The 22,803-nt window shown below is 40.4% G+C and overlaps 1 protein-coding gene across 1 annotated transcript in view; it reads right to left on the bottom strand.

Moving 5' to 3' along the window:
* Positions 1 to 247: 247 nt before the first annotated feature.
* Positions 248 to 22,803, bottom strand: part of LOC149470066 (guanine nucleotide-binding protein subunit alpha-11) — a 99,182-nt gene continuing 76,626 nt past the window's right edge. The window contains exon 7 of the mRNA XM_089667121.1: positions 248 to 12,565. Within this exon, the coding sequence (XP_089523247.1) occupies positions 12,375 to 12,565 (191 nt within the window). The 3' untranslated portion in view covers positions 248 to 12,374. The remainder of the gene's footprint in view (positions 12,566 to 22,803) is intronic.

Here is a 22,803-nt window from a genome sequence, read left to right as displayed (position 1 = left end):
GACAACCCAAAAATTGGGATTTTCTTTTACTTTCTCAGATAATGGTAACCAGGACAAAAAGAGGGTGAATGTCCCTACTGGGGACTATTATTTTTAATTTTAACCATATTCTACGGTCACCACCAAACTCGCACAACTTTATATAGATATATCCATATACTTTTTTTTTTTTTTCTTCTTTTTTTGTTGTTATATAATAAAAACCACACAGACACACAAAACATACCAGACACTGTGCAGAAACATGTTCCACTTTCAAACATTTTATTTTCAAGAGCACAATAAGAAAATCAAATTCCAGTGTGTGCATATGAGCAAAAAGGAAGATAGCACAAGGGGACAAGTGTCAGTTCAAGGAAAGGAGTGGAGGGTGCAGGCTGCCTGGATATATCGTAGAGCGTATAGCATGTACATATCAGTGAATGGGGTCCATTTGAATTCTGCTACTATTCTTTGAGTGGAGGATGCTCCACATCCTTAGTACATTCAGAAAAGTGAGGAAGCGGCAGAATATTTAAAAGGACATGTAAAAATCACATAGGAATTAAAATCTAAAAAGAATTTAAAAGGTCCCCACATGTTGTATAACTTTTCCATGTATACAGAAATATCTGGAAAGAACATCAACATTAATTCAATTTATCAAGTCAGTCAGTCATTTGTTTTACTGGGTACTTTATCAAACCAATTTGATTTATGTCATGGTGGTTGACCAATACTACTTTATTCCCTCTTTTTCTAAACCCATGATAGCAATGTTGACATTAACTTTTTTTTTTTTACCAGGGGATTAACTTAAAAAAAAAAAAAGTCATGAAATTCTAATGTTGTGCTTGTATTTAACTTTGTTATCACTTTCTCTATATCCTGATTTACATTTCATAAGCAGGGCCCAAAGCCATAAGAAAACTCTGGCATAGTAAAAATAAGGGTCTTGCTAAAAAAAAAAAAAGTGTACATATTAGGAGAGAAAGCTAAAAGTCTTAGGTGGAGGATAATTTTAATAGACTATAGTAAAAATATCATTGCATTTGGAACCCTTTTATTTTCATCTAGTGTCACCATTCTTTCATCTCCTTTTCTCCACCTTCTTGCTCATAATACCAGCACAGAGAGCAATATCAAGCAGAAGATATTCTGGAGATTTGCACTGTGATGGGACACAAAAAGCAAGCATAAATTTACACACAGCCACAAAAACTCTCCACCACCGAGCCGTAACAAACAGGTTTCCTTGGAGGTATTACATTAAAGATTTTGCTGAATGCAGCTTCTGTTCTTGTGTCAAACCATCATGTCTATTTGACCAGAGGAACTCCTAAAATGATCAGAAGCATGTTGCATCCAGTAAATGGCAGGAAACTGCACAGCCTATGCATCCCAGTGACATTGGGGAGGATACAGCTTAAGATGGTTCACATCTATGCATTTTAGTGTGGTGTATTTCTTTGAATCCTATTTGCCACACTGTTGGTGTGGATTCCAGCAGTGCATGTTCTAAAAGAATGAATGAAGAGCACCACTTGCAAAAGGCATCAAAATGCACCACACTAAATGAATACTGCAGAGGTGTTAATGGGCCCTATGGTGTACATTGCCATTATATAATGCACAAATTATTAGGCATAAAATGCGTTTACAACAAATTCACTTTTTCCCCAACAAATACTTGCAATAGATACATTTTTTAATTCATACAGCAAAGTTTTACATCAATTCCTACAGTGAAATTCCAGATAGAGAAGAAAAATGCAGCTTATGTACATAAAAGTAAAAACAATGTTGGTAAAATACTACATGTCCTCAGTGCTCACTATCAGCAAAAATACCTGCCAGCAATGACAGTAACACCCCAGTACTGATGTATTGGTGATGCAGGAAATAAAATGATGGCAAATATATTGAATACATATTCAGCAATAACATCAGAGGAGGGGAATGTAATCACACATTGGGGTTGATTTATAAAAGTGGTGCACTCAGAATCTGGTGCAGCTGTGCATGGTAGCCAATCAGCTTCTAACATCTAACTCAGCTTGGAAACAGATTGCAAAATCTGGTGCAAATCTGCATAGAAAGCACTCGCCAGTTTTAGTACATAAACCCCATTATGTCACATTACATGCAATCTGTCAAACAATACCTCCCCCAGCCACTGGTAAGAGCTACCCAGGATTCCTCTCTTTCACTGTAGATTTTAAAAACTTATGTATAGCCAAGAAATGGGTTAGAACCCCTATCAGGTCTTTTTTCCTGCCTGTGCCCTTTTGGGGAGATTTCCCTTCACTTTCTTTCTTGGAGACACAAGCAAATGTGATAAAATCTCTCCAAAGTTAGGGGGAGACATTTGTCACAGTACAAGTGTTAACACCTGAACAAGATGTGTGGGTAAATGTCCCAGTGAGAACAGCATCACTGTTTCTTTGACAAGGGTCATCAGGCCAAACCAGGGCTACATATATACATTTTTTTTTTCATTGCAGAAGGGGGTTCTTTCAGATATTTTATCACGGTCTGAGTCCGGATTTACGTGTTCCGTACTTCCCATAACTGGGCTACAATAAACAGCAAATTGCTGAATGGGAATGAAAAAAAATGGACCTTATAAAATACAGTAGCATCTTCTATCCTATACAAAGGGAGTTTTTATAAACCATGCAGCTGAAACCTCAACTACTTTGGCACTTTTCCTTTAGACTTACAATAAAAGAGCAAACAATTCACATGGGGTATAAATATGAAGGCCTGTGGAGCAAGTTAGAAGATAGCAGTAAGACATTATGCTTAGAAAAGTGTTCACAGTTTTGCCTTCATTAAGCTTCATTTAAATATAAGATAGCAAAAGCAAAAATGGGAATAGAGCATTTAAAGGAATTTTCCACTTTAGGTATAAGAGGAAATCCCTAGTCAGCCTAGGTTAATAACCAGTTTTGGGGCTCCTTCACCTTAGTATACCACTGAAAAGGTTTTTTTAGGCACTCTTTTCCTCAACTGAAGAATCACAGTACTCAGCAGATCCATTAAACACAGGAAAGGGACACCCTCCTTATGTGGACATTACTTTATACTGGAAGGAAAGTGGAAAATCCCATTAGGCAATCCTTTATATATTACACGGTGCAAAATGAACACGGTTAAGTAAGAAGTGCTAGGTGAGTTGTCATCTCATAGCCACAACAGCATAAATATTAGCATATAAAACAGAGCAAATTGACAATGGATAAAAAGCTATTGTTACTTTAAAGTCCAAACAGTGTAGAAGTATTTAAAAAATAATAATAAAACGGTGAACTTCTGTGGCCAAATTATAGTTAAGGGAGATTAGTGTTCTCATAAAAATTTTCTGAAATCACCAAAAGAAAAAAAAAAAAAGTTTCACAAAAAAAAAAAAAAAAGTTAAAATGCTTAATTCAGAAAAAGCGTAAAAGGTAACCCTGAACTTTGGGTAAGCAGTGTTTATACACAGCTGGAACACTGTATATGGGAGCTGTTTTACCCATCTATCCACTCTCAAGAGCTACACAGCTGTCACACAGCATAGCCAGGCTAGTGACTTGACATTTTTGTAGTTAAGCAACACAGCTTTGTCACCTTACTGCCCCTCTCCCCCAGCCTATGACTGGACAAAGGAAGGATCAGTAACACTGAAGAAGCTGTCAGAATCTATTAGTGCTTAGGATAGTAACATGTATAATATAATTAATATTTTCAAGTAAATCAAAGTGTTTATGTTATACCTGCCTGGAGTTCATCTTTAAAGGAATGTCTTTCTGTGGAATAAAATATACAAACCACTACAGACACTATACAAAACATGTTACAAAAATTAAAATGGGGTAATTGAGTGCGTCTTGTAAACAACAAGATGTTTGCTTTCATTTTCTATGTAAGTACTGTACATCTATATCTGATTGCACATGTCAACACGATAGTCCACAAAACTTAGGTTGCATAAATGATTTGAGCAAAATTAAAATGCTAAAAAATGTCAAAACCACCAACAATTATATCAGGAACATCTGGCACTCATTCTTAGGCCCAGGTCACACTGGTGATTCTGTTGTAGTGATCTTTAGCAGCTAAAAAATAGGGTTTTTTTGCTAGGAAAAAAAAAAAAATCTAAAATTTCAGCATCACTGGAAATTCTAAATGATTTGTAGCTAAATCACTAAGTGACTGACTTTGGGGCATTTAAAGCTAGTGACAAATGCCAGCTTTTACTAGCTACTCATGTTAACCAATGGAACTGCTGATGATCATGGCACACCAGGGATTTATAGCTGCATAGACATGTATTGTAGCCAGCAACAACTCTGTAGCTAGCTACATACATCGCCAGAGAAAATAAGCAGATATTTGTAGTCATTGCTGCTACGCAGTTGCTAGTGAGACATAGCCTCTGATTTAATTCTTATGAATCGCAATCAACCAACTGTCCTGAAAGATGGGAGGCTGGGCTGAAGAACTTTTATAATACGAGCATGCTTGGCACAACACTTGGGGCTACTGGAAGCCAGCCAACAATTTTATCAGATTACAATTTGCAACACCAATTCGCCAAGATTGACATCAAGACTTACTGATCATTCCACCTAATCATCGTCTTTTCATGCAAATTCAGGATTTTAGGCAACGAGTAGGTTTCAGAAATCAACCAGTATGAGCTGAACACTCCGAAATCTAACATTCATAAAAAGCTGATTCAGTTTCCAGCATTGATTGTCTAAGCAGAAGCAAGCAGGCAATTTGAATGTTAGTTTTCAGAGACACAAGCTCATGCATGACATGGGGAAATCAACACTGACCTGTATACCAAACTGTCCAAGGAGTAGGTTCTATGCAAATTAGACATGGCTAGTTACAAGTATAATCTCAGAAATTGCTTTTGTTCTTCCAAACACCTACCTCTCTATTTTTTTTTTTTGTGTCAGAAAAAAATTGTTTTTTTATATTTTTAGTTAATTCTTAACAGTAACAAAGGAAGCAGTTCAGGGGCTGCTTAAACGTAAGGGTTTTTTTCAGGGTCTTACTTATAACATTCCACTTTCAACACAAGAAAATTTCAAACATTTGTCCAACAAAGTTGACAAATGAAAAAATACTTGCTAAATGAAACCAAAAAGGTACCTTAAGGCTCGTCAATTTTAACCCTACAAACCTGAAAGTTTCAAATAGCAGCTACTATAAAGTGAATATTACCATTAATTAGCCTGAAAAGCCTCTTCTGGGAGTCTAAATTCATTTTCTCTATTTTATTTTTTTTTTTAATGGTAAAGATGAGTTAGACCATCTTTGAGCATCTCTAACCAACCTTTTTTGTACACCAGTGGGGTTCCTGGTTATTTTAGGAATGTCCAGGGCTGCAACTCACTGGAGTACAAAAATGGGAAGTTGGGTTAAAACAAGAGTTGGGTGGATGCTGGAGCTCATCTATACTGTAATTACTAGGGAGGGCATGAGGGTTAAGCTATGCCCAAATTCCATTCCCCTGTCCAATGAAAACAATTCAGAAGCCATGAAAGACACTTATTGGATAGGAGTAGAGGTATGAAGGAGCTCAAAGTCAAGGATGCCAAGTTCTAGTACAATAAAACTAAAGCAAAAAAATGCCCAAAACAAGGCGTTTGTAGCCAACAATGGTAATAGACAATTTGTGGTGCTTTCCAATGCGCATGATGTTTGAAAATTTTAAAAATGACTGACAGGTTCACTTTAAAAACAGTACAAAGGGGGTCCACAGCAAAAACAAAAAAAAACACACAACTCAATCAGGTTAAAAAAAAAAGACATCAGTTGCATACATTAACTGCTTCCCAACTGCCCTAGAGCAGATACACTGCTACAGGGCGGCACGGGTGCGCAAAATCACATACACGTGATTTTGCATCTCCGGGTAGGGGGTGCGCGTGAGGCGTGTGCCCTATCTGCGTCGCCGTTCCCAGCTGTGGCTACCAATCACCGGGTCCTGGCTGGTGATTACACACCGGCGTCCAGTGATTGCTGAGCATCTCCAAACGGGGAGAACTGTTTGTAAACAAAACAGTTCTCCCTGTCAGCTCGTGCACTTTGCTTTGGATGGTGTGATTACAGTGAAGCACATGGCAGTGAAACAGCACACGGTTAACCCTTTGATCGCCCCTCATGTTAACCTCTTCCTGCCCAGTGCCATTAGTACAGTGTTTTTTGTTTTGTTTTTTTTTTTTTAGCACTGATCACTGTATTGGTGTCACTGAGGATGTCAGTGACACCAAGTCAGTTCCCCCCCAGTGTCAGAATGCCTGCCGCAGTCCCGCTATAAGTCGCTTATTGCAGCCATTACTAGTTAAAAAAGAAAAAAAAATTCCAGCATCTATACCGCCATTTTTAAATGCTATGATTTTCACGTAAACCAATTAATTTACATGTATTGGGATTTTTTTTTTCTTTTAGCAAAGACCTGTAGCAGAATACATTTTAGCCTAAATTTATGACGAAATTTGAGGTTTCAATTTTTTTACTGGATATACGTAAATTTTATTTGGGTGTAGCGTTGCATGACCACGCAATTGTCAGTTAAAGTAACGCATCGCCGTAACGCAAAAAATGGCATGGCCAGGAGGGGGGGGGGGGTAAATCCTCCGGAGGGCAAGTGGCACCAAGGCCCCTGTAATTCAGAGTCAGGAACCACACTTATTAGAGATGCCTTGATGTGTCAGTATAGATTCCATATGTATTTGCAAATGTATGCAACAAAAACCTCTCTTTTTAGTAGTTAGGACAGTCACTGTTGCCATTTTAGGTTCAGATGTTTAAAGCCCTCATGTTAGTAAAAAGTAGCGGTTACTTTCTGTGGTGTGGGACAGGGTTTGTTCCATCGCTTTGTCAAGGATCCAAGTTTGGAGATTTCACCCATTTCTAGGACTGCCATGATAAATCAAGAGCCTTTACAGTTGTACTGCCTCTCCTTTAGTTTCCTATAATTCCTAAAAGACAATCCGCAGGAGGCACCCCGAGGCTTCTAGATGATTCTCTGCTAAAATATAAAGATAACTCGCACCAGACCAGTGTTAAAAAAGAACTTAGCTTGTCACTGATAAGAAAATTTATTTTTTTTAGTGACAATTGCCTTGAAAATTAATCAAATTAATTTTCTGACTACTGGACCAGGTCAAGAGTCTGAACAGACCCAAGACCGGTGTCAATGAGTTTGGGCTAGTATCAGTGGGCGTATACAGTTTTTAGGTGCATTCAACATGCATTTGACATTGGCTTTATATGCTTCTGAGAGCTTTTGGAGTTCATGTACAGAACATCTGGCCTCTAGTTGACGCCGTCCAGACCTGCATTAGACCTCCTATGCTTCAGGCCGTTTCTGAATTCCTATTTACTTCTATGGAGATAAAGGCAGTTTTGATGAAAAAAAAAGCCTGTTGACAGGACCCTTCGTGCTCATTGTCCAGGAACTTCAGAATGGCAACTTCCCTTAAATACAGTCCAAAGAGTAATAATGATAAACAGATTCCCTCAGAAGAGTGGACATACTAATGACAACCAATGCCTGAAGATGGTTGCTGGATACCTCACATTGTTCTATGGCCTGGTTAAGTTTACTTATAACAAAAAAAAAACCTAAATCTATATAGTGTCACTAATAGAAGTACCAATAACCACAACAACAACAACATGCTTCTGATACAAATAAAAGCTGCATCAAAACTGGAAAATATCATACTATGTAGTGCAACTTGCTCACAGATGCCACATCGCCTAGCATAAAAGGATTCAAACTTACACAATACTGCTGCTTTTTAGAAGCAGTCCAAAATGATATTTCTAGGGAATAAATATACTGTTCCAACTGAATTCATAAGGCACAAAATTTGCGGATTATTAATCAGTATAGCCAAATACAGCAGTTTATCAGCTTCTTACTAGAGGAAGGTCAATTCCAACTGGATATTACCAGCACTTTAGCTGACAATTAAAAACATCAAATGTCAATAAGAATATATTCTGTTGACTGCTCACAAGTGATCCTTTTATTCCATGTAAAAAAAGTGCACGCCAGAAAACACTGGAATAATTAGTTGAGGGGACAAAAATGTGCAGAAAACGCAAGCAGCCAAACATTTCGACTTACACGGATATATGAATAAATCTTAATATTACAGAAAACCACCACACAAGCATTAACACATTTCAATTTGCTGAAAACTAGAGGGCAGCACAGGAAATCAACAAAACCGTTTACAATATTTTCAAGTGAATTTTACCCATGCAGGGCAAATTAACACTTTCACCTAATTGCCCTCTGAACCTTTACCCTGTTGCCTAAACTACCCAATTCCATCTACATCCCTACCATTCCACTAGCATACTAAAAAAGAAAGAAAAAAGGAAAATTGTTCATGTTTATTTTGGGGTTACAAAGAAGTATGGGCTCCCTCCCAGCCCTCACATGGTTGCAGGCAAACCTAGTCTAACAGGCACTCAACATTGCACTGTAGGACAATGGAAGAGTCACATGCTTCTTTATACCCAGAAGTACTAAGTATTTCACTTCGGCTGATAAGCAAATAGAAGGCAGGTGATAATTAAGTGAATCTGTTACTTTGGCCTACAAGGACAGGCTCACTTTGCATACATTTTAACCCTTCCCAAGCTGAAACTTTATATTTAAAGACCGCCACAGTCCTTGCTATTTCCAACATGAGGTAAAAAAAAAGGCTTCCTTTAGTGTTTTCAGCATACGAGTTAGTGGAAAAGCTATGTAATCTATAAAGTCTGTATAGTCACATCCACAAAAATATGGGAGTGAGCCATGGCACTGGAATTAATGAACCAGAAAATAGAACATTATACGTGGGTAAGAGTTACTGCCACGATTTGCCAATATGGATAGAGAGATGCAGACATATGTACAAAAGCTAAGATATTTGCCATAAAGCTACAGCTGTGCTCAAAAGTTTTCATTCCCTGGCAGAAGTCCTGAAATTTTGGCTTTGATATTGAAAATATGACTGATCATGCCAAAAAAACATCTTATTTAAGGATAGCAATCATATGAAGCCATTTATTATCACACAGTCATTTGGCTCCTTTTTAAACCATAGCAACAGAAATCACCCAAATGGCCATGATCAAAAGTTTCCATACCCGGAATGTTTAGCCTTGGTACAGACACACAAGGGGACACACACAGGGTAAATGGCGATTAAAAGGTTAATTTCCCACACCGGTGGCTTTTTAAATAGCAGTAACGATATAATGGAACTTTTTAAGATTGACAAGGATATAAAAAGATATCCAAAGCCTTGAATATGCCAGTCAGTACTGTTCAATCATTAAGAAGTGGAAAATTTGGGAGATCTCATGATACCAAGCCAAGGTCAGATAGACCAAGAAAGATTGCAGCCATAACTGAGAGAAGAATTGTTTGCGACACAAAGAAAAAGCCACAGGTAACCTCAGGAGAAATACAGGCTGCTCCGGCAAGAGACAGTGTGGTTGTTTCAAGGAGCACTATACGACGATACTTGAACAAAAAATGAGCTTCATACTCGAATTGCCAGAAAAAAGCATTTACTGCTTTAATGCCGAAAAAAAAAGTCCAGTTAGAATATGCCCAACAACACCTTGACACACCTCACGGCTTCAGGCACACTGTAATCTGAAGTGAGGAGACCAAAATAGAGCTTTATGGTCACAACCATAAACGCTATGTTTGGAGAGGGTTAACAATGACAAGAATACCATCCCCACTGAGAAGCATATGGTGGTGGCTTACTGATGTTTTGGGAGTGTGCAAGCGATAAAAGGCACAGGGAATCTTGTGAAAATTGATGACAAAATAAATGCAGCATGTTATCAGAAAATTCTGGCAGACAAATTGCATTTTTCTTCATTAAAGCTGTGCGGTGGATGCTCTTGGACTTTCCAGCATGACAATGAGCCCAAGCACAAGGTCAAGTTGACCTGCAGTGGTTACAGCAGAAAGGTGAAGGTTCTACTGTGGCCATCATTCTCCTGATCTTAATATCATCAAGCCACTCTGGGGAGATCTCAAAACATGCAGTTCATGCAAGACGACCAAAGACTTTACATGACCTGGAGGCATTCTGCCAAGTAGAATGGGCAGTTATACCACCTTCAAGAATTTGTGGCTTCATAGACAACTATTAAAAAAGACTGAATGCAGTCATTGATGCTAGAGGGGAGAATACACAGTATTAGGAACGAAGGGTTTGCAGACTTTTGAACTGGGGACATTCCATTAGTTTACTTGTTGCCATGTTTTATTTTATGATTGTGCCATTCTGTTTTGACCTACAGCTCAATATGAATCACATAATAAATACAAAATGTGTTTTACCTGCTGACTCGTGTTTTCTTTAAAAATGGTACATATTGTATACAATTCTCCAAGGGTATGCAAGCTTTTGAGCACAACTGTCCATTATAAGCCATCTTAGGCTACATAAGGCTTACCAAAGGCAGCCATGTAGTGTCTTTCTATAGGCTTGTTAACTGGAAGTAAGCTATAAGAAAACAATTCCTTTGCAGGGCAGGGGGATTTACTGCAGTTGTTTCCATCTCTTGGTAAGCACTTGACACTTTTGAAATACGCAATATTAGTTGAATATTGGCTTCAATGTCCCTTTAAGTTTAAGTGCACTTACACATAAAAATCAGTACAGAACTCCTGCTGGCCTCCACAGACAAATTATACGCAACAAATCGCACCTTTATCTTGATGAAATCTCAGTATCTCAACAGGACAGTGTTCCCGTGCCAAGCAGAAAACTGGGTTGGGGGGCTTTGTGACGGGCTGCCCATCATTCCCAAGAGATCAAACTAGAACAGCCCCATCTACAGCTTAGTACTGATTGACAATTTTGGGGGGAGAATTATGGAGTGCCAGATCTAGTAAACACTACATAAACCTCATAAAACCGTTTACTTCAGCACAAACAGCTCTGCATTATATGAATATAGTGACTGCAGATACCAGCTGGTGAGCTGTAATACTGAAATTTACATAGAAGTACATTTTTTTTTCATCAACTTCAAGTATAGGCCCTGTTGCCACACCATATTCCTTAACGTATTAAAATACTGCGGAATAGCCCATCTACTGCAAAGTATTCAGGATACTGAAGTGGCCTCAGGATTTAATACATAAATGCAGAAAAACGGTCTGGAAACACCCAATACTATATTAACTGTTTGGTAAAAAAAAAAGTCCAATGTATCTTTAGCTTCCTATAGCTCAGCAATTGAAGTCCATCTCGAATGGCCCACTAACAGGTCATGCTCTGTGGTTCTCTTCACCAAATTAGAGGTGAAACCATAAGCTCATATAAAGATCCAAAAGTGTAAAGAATCCTGCAAGAAATTGTTGTTCACACCAAGTAATTAAGATGCTGACTTGGTGCTATAGGCAGGGCTGACACTATTCTTGATGAGACTAAACAACGCTGCTTTGAGCTGTCAGGAATGGACAGTGGAAACGGACAACTGTGTTTGAGAATTAATGCATACCCAAGTAGATTCACAACATTGAAAATACTTTAGGATCTTAGAAAAAAAAAAAAAAAAAAAAAATCATCTGAGGTATTTTTGGAAAATTTCTGGGACTCGCCCCCTTAAGACTTTACTAACTTATTGTAGATCATAACTTTTGGAGAGCCAACATTAATAGAGAAAGCTCAAACTCCAGAAAGAGATCATGGGCAAATAAGTTTAAGACAGAAGATATGTCCAGAATAAAAATAATATTAAAAAAAAGAAAAATATACATACCTATATATGATATACAATATACATACACACAAAACTGATTGATTTTACCATCTCTAGAAAGAAATACAGAATTTTAGCCCTGTCATGTATATTGTAGTCTGTTAAAACCATGCAATGCAGCTTAACAGCACTGACAAAATAAAAAAACAAGGTGGGAAACCACTTATGGGTGCAGACCTGAACAACTAAGTTGGAGGCAAGACATTTTGTTGTCTAAACAAAAGTATATAAAAAGGAAGATTGTAAAATGGCCATGTACACACTGAGCAAACAGCTCAAATAACTACATCCACTTAGTTAAGGATGAAGCAACACATTTCTCTAGAAACAACTTAATATATAATATATATATATATATATAAAAGAAAATAAAAATCACATTAATTTTATGTTATTTCCAAGGCAGACGTGCAGCACTTTGCTGCATTTTCAGTAATTTGGCAAATAAAAAAAATCACCAATTTAAAAAAAGAAAGAATAAACAAATGTAGGATTGGAGGCTCCTCCTCCTCCTCAGTTATGCAGTTGCTCCACACTCTGGTGGCGAGATATATAACATCATTTAGGCGAGCAGGAGTAGTGATGGAGCTTGGTCACACCAGGTTGTACTCTTTAAGGTTTAGCTGTAGGATGGTGTCTTTTACAGCAGCAAATACAAAGCGGATGTTTTCTGTGTCTGTGGCGCAGGTAAAATGTGAGTAGATTATTTTGTCACTGTCGGGATTCAGATCCACAAACATTTTCAAGATGAATTCACGAGCGGTCGTTGCATCTCGTTGAGGGCCTAGAAAGCAAAATATATGAAAAAATTAATTTCACACCTCCCTCTTAGCATGCCATTATGCTTCTACATTTGCATATAGGAAAAACCATGATTGACTGCACAGAGCACTGTGGCCCCTTCCCAGTCGTATCCTGTATTCTCTGTTCTCATATGCTGACAGATTCCTGTTTTTTTCAGCCATTTGTTAGTTGGGAACATTTAAAAAAAAAAAAAAAAAAAAAAAGGAGGGAGGATTGGTTGGGTTAGTACTGCACTATTACATACCTAACTCTTGGCAATGAAAACATTGGATTTTCTCTCAGGAAGTTCTCTGTAGGAACTACTTTTTTCTTTATCGCACATCATGGGACACAGAGCAGGCCATAATAATGACTATGTGGGTTATATGCCACCTATACGTGAAAGGACACTGGCCGACCAATTAAACAGGTAGTCATCCCCCATATAACCCCTCCTACACACAGGAAATAGTCTGTTTTTGTAGCAAGCAATGAAAATCCAGAAAGAGGGGAGGAACATCTGTGTCCTGTGAAGTACTCAAAGAAAATAGGATTTTTTTTCTCTACATACTTAACTGTAAAATCCATTTCTTGATCGTACATCATGGGACACAGAGCAGGCCATAATAATGACTATGTGGGACGTAAAGCAATAACCTTGAGGGGTGGGTAACATCACAATAACCACCATCAACATCCCAAAAAGAAGCGGTTTGTAAAACACCGAGGCCAAAAGGCAGAATCCTCTGTGGCTCTGACATCCACCTGGTAAAACCTTGTGAATGTATAAACCGAAGACCATGTAGCAGCCTTGCAAACCTGAGCAACTGATGCCTGGTGGCGGAAAGCCCAAGATGCCCTGACAGTCATGGTAGAGTGTGCTTTCACCCACAAGGGTGGAACATTGCTCTTCAAACCATAGGCTTAAATGATTAACTGGTGAATCAACTTATAAATAGTTGCTTTGGATGCCACCTGTCCTCTCCTGGGTCCTTCCAGCAAAAAAATACAAGGAATTGGCCTAATCTGCAACCTCATTCTCAAAAAAACCCTCATTGCCCAAACCACATCCAGGGCATGCAAAGATCTCTTTTGCCGACTCAAGCCTAGGAAAGAATGAAGGCAGAACAATGTCAGCCCCGTACACAGATCGAAAGGGGTGGAACAGTGATAATAATGGGGTATTTTTAACTACCCAGAAATTCACTGGAGTAATGGTACTACAGGAACAGTTAAAGAGTAAAAATGTATATACCTACTACAGGGCAACTTTAGGATACAGTTCATAGAGGCCACAACTAGGAATGATGCTCTGCTGTTCCTGGTAATCTCAAACCATGCAGAGCTTATTACTAATGTCCATATAAAAACATATGGATAGCAGTGACCATAACATGATTTCATTTATTATTAGCTGTAAACAAGCACATACGGGTGGGGGGGGGGGGGGACGGGGGAAGGGAACACTCAATTTTAAGAGAGCTAATTTTCCAAGGCTGAGAGCTGCTCTCCAAGTCTAAGTCTGGGAGGGAATATTGGCATTGATGAACGACACAGAAATGGGAGTTCTTCAAAAAGACTATGTGAACACACTGCAAAATATATTCCCATGGGCAACAAGTTTAAAAGGCTAAAAATCAAACAATGTGGCTTACAGCCAAAGTTAAAGCAACAAACAAGAAAAGAGCTTTTATTAAATCTAAAAATGAGAGAACGCTATCATCGTTTAAACATTACAAAAAATATAACAAGATTATGCAAAAAGGAAATAAAGGCCACAAAAATTTCAAAAACGACAGACTGCAAAAGATAGCAGGACAAACCCCCAAAAATTCTTCAAATATATTAATAGTAAAAAGGTCAGATCCAAGCATGTAGGCCCTTTACAAAAATAATGTAGAGTGGGTGACTGGGGACAAAGAGAAGGCAAATTTATAAAATACCTTCTTCAGCTCTGCATATACAAAAGGAGCATGGGGGAGCTCTTGTCCATAATGGGCATGGTATTGACACAGTCACAGGTGATCCACATTGGCTCACAATTGAGATGATCCAGAAATATTGAGAATATAGGTGAATACGGATGGCATATACCCACAGGTCCTTAAAGAATTGAGCTCTGTAATTTCAAAGCCATGGTTTCTAATTTTTAGGGACTCTTTGGCATTGTACCACTGTATTGGTGTAAAGCCAATGTGGTGCCTAGATTTAAAAAGGGATTAAAATCTTCACCAATTATAGACCTGTAAATTTAGCGTCTATATTTGGGAAGATACTGGAGAGTTTAATAAAAGAATCACATAGATGAATCCATGCTGTCTGGTGCTTAAAATATTTTTTTCCAGCAAGAACTCATTAAAGACAGAAGTTGTCAAACAAATCTTATTTCTTTTTATGAGGAGGTGAGCAAAACCTTGGACAGAGGGGTGGCGGTGGACGTGGTATACTTGGATTTTGCAAACGCATTTGACACAGTTCCCCACACACAGCTAATGTGTAAGGTAAAGTCTACAGGCTTGAAAATAAAAAATAATAATTCAGTATATAAATGGATAGAAAACTGGCTAAAAGATCGTATTCAGCGAGTAGTGGTTCAGGATTCATACTCTGATGGTCTAGGGTTGTTCGTGGTGTACCCCAGGGTACAGTGTTGGGACCCTTACTTTTTAATATATTTATAAACAATATAGGGTCTGGGATTAAAAATCCCATCTCAGTCTTTGCAGATGACACCAAGCTTTGCAGTGGAATAATGTCCTTACAGGAGGTCTGCAACTTACAAGCCGACCTCAATGCTGTTTAATTGGGCAACTATGTGGCAAATGAGGTTTAATGTTGATAAATGTAAGGTTATGCACTTGGGGGCTAAGAATATGCATGCATCATACATGCTAGGGGGGAGTACAGCTGGGGGAATCAATGGTGGAGAAGTTACGGTAAATCGTAATCCTAATAATAGCATGCAATGCCAAGCTGCGGTTTCTAAAGTCAGCAAAATCCTCTCTTGTATTAAAAGAGGTATAGACTCCAGAGAGAGAGATATCATATTACCCCTGTACAAATCATTAGTAAGACCTCATCTGGAATATGCAGTTCAGTTTTGGGCACCAACTCACAAAAAGAACATTGGGAAACTGGAGAAAGGGTAACCAAACTGATAAAGAGGCAAGGAGCAGCTCAGCTATGAGGAAAGATTAGAGGAACTGAATTTATTCTCTCTTGAGAAGAGGAGATTAAGGGGGGATATGATAAACATGCATAAATACATCAGTACAAATTCATGGTTCACATAGTGAACTCGGTGTAGAGTTATTCACCCTGAGGTCATCACAGAGGACAAGGAGGCACTCTTTACGTCTGGAGAAAAAGAGATTTAACCTCCAAATACGGAAAGCTTTCTTCACAGTAAGAGCTGTGAAAATGTGGACTAGACTCCCTCAAGAGTTGGTTCTGGCCAGCTCAGTGTATTGCTTTAAAAAAAGGCCTGGATTTTTTTCTAGATACAAATAATATAACTAGATACTAACATTTATAGATAAAGTTGATCCAGGGAATATTCTCTCAGGGGATCAGGAATTTTTTTCCCCTGCAGGAGCAAATTGGATCATGTTTTGCTGGGGTGTTTTTTTTGCCTTCCTCTGGATCAACTGTGGATATAAGATTATAATTTTATTTTATTTTTTTTGGTAGAACTGGATGGACTTTTCTCTTTTTTTCAGCCAGACTAACTATGTAACCATGTAATGTACTGATTGACATGAAAACTAGAAACCACCTTAGGCAAAAAGGACGGATGGGGCCGCAAAACCACCTTATCCTGATGTAAAACCAAAAATGGTTCCGTACAAGAAAGAGCTGCCAACTCCGATGCCTTTCTTGCAGAGGTGATTGCCACCAAAAGGAGAATCCTGCATAACAGCCACGGGAGTAGCTGAAACGAGAGAAAAGGCATAGATTAGGAAAAACATGTCCAACTTGCTGTTGAACCTGGATGCCAATAGATCTACGTCTGGGTACCCCCAACGCTGGCAGATTGCCGAAAACACCTCAGGATACAGAGCACATTCCTCTGGAAACCACCACCAACAACCGAGGTAGTCCGCCTGCCAATTCTCTATTCCTGAAATGAATACTTCTGACAGAACTGGAACATGCCCTTCTGCCGAAGCCAGAATATGATCTAGCTCCTCCGGAGCCCTCCGGCTCTTGGTACCGCCATGGTGGTTGATGTATGCCACTGCTGTAGCATTGTCAGACTAGACCCTGAGTGCCCAACAACGAAGCCTGGTCGTCCAATATCTCAGCCGTACCTCCTGAAGCTCCAGAATATTGATGGGCAGGATCTTTTCCTGTGGCGACCATGTCCTCTGGACTGTAGCCCCTATTAGAGCAGCCCCCCAAACCGAGAGGCTGGCATCGGTTGTTAGCAGCTCCAAATCACTGGTGGGAAAGATCTTCTCTTTCCGAAATTCCAAGCGTCCAACCACCAATTCAAGCTTTACAGCACCCAGGGGGACAAACACATGCGGCAATCCAGCTCTGGAATCTTTGTTCCATGCCAACAGAATATTCCTCTGCAAAGGCCTCAAGCGGAACTGCGCATAGGGCACTGCCTTCAATGAGGATACCATCTTCCCCACAACCTCATGCAGAGACGAATGGAAGGATACTTCCTGCTCCTCAAACTCCGAACCTGATCTCTCAGGGTGCAGCCCTTTCCTGGAGGCAGAAACACCTTTGCCTTAACAGTGTCTAGGACCAATCCCAAATACTCCAGACTCTGTACTGGCTCAAGGGCTGAAGTTGAGCACCCAGCCCAAACGTTCCAGAGTATGAACCGCAAGGGCCACTGTCACGTACCTGGATAGTGAGCCTGACGTGAAGAGGCAGGCCTTCCGTACAACTCCTGCTCAAGGTCCGCTGATGGTGGGACAGCGGTCGCAGGGACACGGTGGAGTATGAGTGCCTGTGATCAGTCCAGTAATAGCGGATGAGCTGATGAGTTGTAGGCAGGGAGCAGGGTTCTGATGTAGCCGTGCTGGATGGATACTCGAGGGCAGCGTGCTGAGGATGCAGTCAGACGAGCCGGGTTCGGTATCGGTCAGGCAGATTAGGCTTAAGCGGCAGGAGGAAGAGTAGTCGGGTCACAGGCCAGGTCAGCATCAGAAGATCAGACAGGAGCAGAGACAGAAGAATAATCATAATAAAGACAAGCCAGAGGTCAGGGCAGGTAGCAATCAAGCGGAGGTCAGGAACAAGCTGGTTCGGTATCAGGAGACAATCACAGGAATCAGGGAACACGAGCATTGATAAGACCATACGGCAATGGGACACCTACAGCAGCCAGTTTAAATAGCACTTTTGGCGCCAGCATTAGTGACAGGCGCGCGCCCGTATGCGCGCCTATGTCCAAGTGCCTGTACATCTGTTCAGCTTGTAAGGACTCATATTTGTGCGCCGTGGAACTTCACCTGCACTATGGGCAGGCTTTTCCTGACAGCCACATTTTTCTCAGGCTTGGACCTGACTGACCCCTGAGCAGTAGATTGTCCAGACAGCCCAAATTTGATATTCCCCGAGTTCTGAGCAGCCCCAGAACCGGAGCCAGAATCTTTGTAAACACTTGAGGAGCCATGGCTAGTCTAAAAGGTAGTGCCACAAACTGAAAATATCAAGTTTCTATCACAAACCAAAGAAACTTGATGAGCTGGAAATATTTGCACATGCAGGTATGCTTCCTTGATGTCTATGGACGGTAGAAAGTCTCCTTCTTATAAAGATGCGACTACTGACCGGACTGACTCCATCCGAAATGAACAAATCTTTAGGGACCAGTTCAGCCTCTAAGTCTAGAATAGGCCTTATATCCCCATTCGGCTTTGGAACGGTCAATAGGTTTGATTAAAATCCCTGAAACCTTTCGTCCGCTGGAACCTCCACAATCACATCCTGGGACAAGGTTGAGTGCCTGAAACAAAAGAATTCCTTCTCAATGGATTTGTGGATACAATGAACGGGGAGGAGGAATCCCCTGAAACTCTAGTTTGTACCCCTGAGTAACTGTAGCAGTGACCCATCTGACCTGACGGGCTTCTGCACCCAGGGTTTCTGTTGTCTCTGAAATTTTCCCCTAGAGGCAGACCCCTGTGTACAGCAAAATGCTTGACTAACAGAAGAAGCACCAACAACCAAAGTGCCTGGTCTCTTAAAGGTCAGGCATTTGGACTCTCTTAAAGTGTACTTCCCCCCCCCGAGATCTTCTGGATATATTTGTCTAGGTTCTCCCCAAACAGACGTTCTCCATGAAAAGGAAAACCCGCCAGCAATCTTTTGCACAGTAGTTCTACAGTCCAACTTTAACCACAAGACCCTGCGCATGTGTACCGACAGAAAGGTCATGCGAGAGATCTGCTGAATCAAAAGAGCATCAACTGCAAAACACAAGGCCTGTGGTAAATCTGCCAAATCCACAGCCCTATCCCCCTCCAAAACAGATGGTCTTAAAACCACCCGTTTAACATGGTCATTCAGACTAACAGATACTGATAGCAGCAACTGCTGGTTGTGCGGCAGTCCCAGCCAGGGAAAAAAAAGCCTTGAGGAGCGATTCTAATTTTTTTTTTATCTGCCGGATCCTTAAACACCTGGGTATTACCAACAGGGCAAGTTAAATGCTTATTCAGGGAAGACACAGCTGCGTCCACCCCCAGTATGCCCCATTTTCTAACAAACTTCTCCTCCATAGGATACAGAAGGGAGAATCCTTTAAGCAGAACAAAAACTCTGTCTGGGTGCTCCCAGTCAGCACACATAACTTGCTCCAAAAGAGGGTGCACCCGAAATGCCTGAATACTTTGAGGCGGTTTTAATGAGCTCAAAGAGGAGTAAGAGATGCCATCACTGGGGGTAACTTGAAACCTGACAGGACCAGATCAGTGAAGGTCTTATCTAATAACCTCTGTGATTCAGAAGCAGAAACCCCCTGCTTCTCTTCAGGCTGTGACTCCTCTGAAAGAGAATCAATTGCCTGACCCTCTTCAAGATCCTACACCGCATCTGAACTCTTGTTCAAGGACTGGTGGGTCCCAGGATGGGGATCTTTCCCGCATCTTACCCCCTTGAGTCACCGATGCCACCATCCCAACAATCTTGCCATCCATTTTGGCTAACAGCTTTTTGAATGGGTCCGATTGAGGCCCTTGACTCTCAACAGAATCATGCCAGACCTCGTAGTATGCGTCACAGAGCACATTTTCAGTGAACATCCACCTTGCAGACACAGGCGAAAAAAATGAGTACTTCCTGTGTAGGGGGGGGGGGGGGGGGGGGGGGGACTTCTTGTTTGGTTGGCCAGTGTCCATTTACCTATAGGTGGCATATAATCCACAGCCATTATTATGGCCTGCTCTGTGTCCCATGATGTACAAAAAAGTCGTTTCTCCAGAGAACTTCCTGAGAGAAAATGATTAAATCACTTTCTTTAGATGGTAACACACTTTATTACCACCCACTAATAGGGATGAAAAGACTCTGCAACATGGCATATGGAGGTGTCCGCTGCCTCAGTAAGGCTTGAGACCAGGAAGTGGGGGGTTGCAAAAGTTTTTTTGCCTGCTTAGAGTTTGCAAAAAAAGCTTTTGTAAACTCTAAGCGTGCTTTCATGTGTTTTGCACTGAGGAGGGGCTTCTGTCTAGCCATGCTGCCATAAAGCCCAGATCGGTGGAGGGCTGCAGTGATTGTTTCCCTTCTGGAACTTTGTCCCATCTCCCTACAGGATCTCTGGAGCGCAGTCAGAGTGACCATCACGTTCTTGGTCACCTCTCTTACGAAGGCCCTTCTTTCGTGATTGCAGAGTTTGGCCTACTGGGAACCTTCAGTGCAGCAGAAATTTTTTTCTAGTATCTCCAGATCTGTGCTTTGCAATAATCCTGTCTCTGAGCTCTGCAAACAGTTTATTTGACCTCATGGCTTTTGTTCTAATACAGTATGTATTGTCAGCTGTGAGGCCTTTTATAGAGAGGTGTGTGCCTTTCTGATACGTTTCAAATCAATTTTATTTACCACAGGTGGACTCCAATCAAGGTTTCAAAACATCTCAGAAATGATCAAGAAAAACGGGAGGCATATGAGCCAAATGTGTTATTGCAAATGGCCTGAATACTTATGCCAATGTGATATTTCAGTATTTTCTTTTTCATGAATTTGCAAACATTTCTAAAATCCTGTTTATATTTTGACATTATGGGGTAGAGTGTATATCCATGAAAAAAAAAATGAATTTAAACTGTAGCATCAGGCTGCAACATAAAATTTAAAACAGTGAAGGGGGTATGAATACTTTATAAATGCATTGTATATGCTTTCCAAGTGCATACATTTGTCCACATGGCACAACAAAAGTCGTGTCATTTTCTCTTCAGTGTAGGAGGTTGGTTTTCTTTCTTTGTTCACTTTAAGAAAAAATAACTATACATTAAAACCAGCTAGATCAGGAGTGACATGTTTTAAAGCCCTTTTACTGCTTGTTAACCGCTTCCCGACCGCCCTATAGTAGAAATGCTGCTACAGGACGACACGGGTGCGCAGAATCACACATATACACACGTGTATCTATGTGTGTGTGTGTGTATATATATATACACATACTATACACATATATACACACACATACATATATACACACACACGCGTGATTTCGCATTACCGGGTAGAGGGCTCGTGAGGACCACGCGTGCCCTACCTGTGACGACATTCGCGGCCGTCAATCACTGGGTCCCGGACGGTAATTACTCGCCATCGCCTGGTGACTGCCTAGGATCTCCGATGGGGAGAACAGTTTGTAACAAAACAGGTCTCCCTGTCAGCTCGTGCACACTGCTTTGCAGTGCAGCACAAACACACAGCCCCATAGTAAAAACACACCCAGCACACAGTTAACCCTTTGACTGCCCCTCATGTTTAACCCCTTCTTGCCCAGTGCCATTAGTACAGTGTTTTGTTTTTTTTTTAGCACTGATCACTGCATTGGTGTCACTGGGGATGTCAGTGACACCTAAGTAAGTTCCCCCCCAGTGTCAGAATGCCCTCCGCTATAACTCGATCACCACCATTGCTAGTTTACAAATGGCGGTGTATATATACTGACTTTTTTTTTTTTCTTCAAACGCTACAACTTTCACATAAACCAAATAATTTCCACGTATTGGGATTTTCTTTTTTTTAGCAAAGACATGTAGCAGAATACATTCTGGCCTAAATTTATGACAAAGTTTGATTTTTTAAATGCTTTTACTGGACATGTTTAATGGCAAAAAGTCAAAAATATGTTTTTTTCCTCAAAATTGTTGGTCTATGTTTTTTTCTAGCTCAAAAAAAACAAAAAAAAAAAAAACAAAACAAAAAAAACACACACAGGCGATCAAATACCACCAAAAGAAAGCTCAATTCGTGGGAAAAAAAAAAAAAGGACATATATTTCATTTGGGTGCAGCGTTGCATGACCGCACAATTGTCAGTAAAAGTAACGCAGCGCCATAACGCAAAAAATGGCCTGGTCAGGAAGGGCGGCGGAATCCTCAGGAGGGCAAGTGGTCAATAATACATTAATAGGTTAATGTCCGTAGCCTGGACACACGTTAACCGCTTGCAGACTGCCCCATGTATAAATACTGAGGCGGGACAGCTGCTCTGTGCTGGACCACATACATGTATATGATCCAGCACTTTGAGGTATGGAGTGTGTGCTCGCCCACCACCCCATCTATAAAATTTGGCACAACGCATGTTGATCAGCAGGTCTCAGCCACTGATTTATGGCTGGGACCTGCTGATTGGCTTAGCGAATGACAATACAGAGCCCTGTGTTAACTAACCTGCAAAGCAAGGAGAAAAGACAGTCACATCTCTTCGTAAATGCAGCACACATTACACTTGTTAGGCACACAGTTAACACTTTGACTGCGGATGCGGATCCGCATTTCTTTGTGCGGGTAGTGCAGCTGCACGGATTTTCGTGCGGATGTGCAGCAGCACCACCCGCACAGATGTGAACCTAGGGTTAGTGTCACTTGAGATGTCAGTTCCTACCCCGTGTCATATTGCCTAATAGCACTAGCACAGTCCCACTACAAGTCGCTGATCACCACTATTGATAATATAAAAATAAAAAAAAATCTATCTATCTATCTATCTATCTATCTATATATATATATATATATATATATATATATATACACATAC

Source organism: Staurois parvus, unplaced genomic scaffold (genome assembly GCF_062004578.1).
Source record: "Staurois parvus isolate SC_StPar_1 unplaced genomic scaffold, SC_StPar_1.0 ptg000053l, whole genome shotgun sequence".
NCBI lineage: Eukaryota > Metazoa > Chordata > Amphibia > Anura > Ranidae > Staurois > Staurois parvus.
Note: the sequence above shows the minus strand (reverse complement) of the source record. Positions and strands in the feature narration are given on the sequence as shown.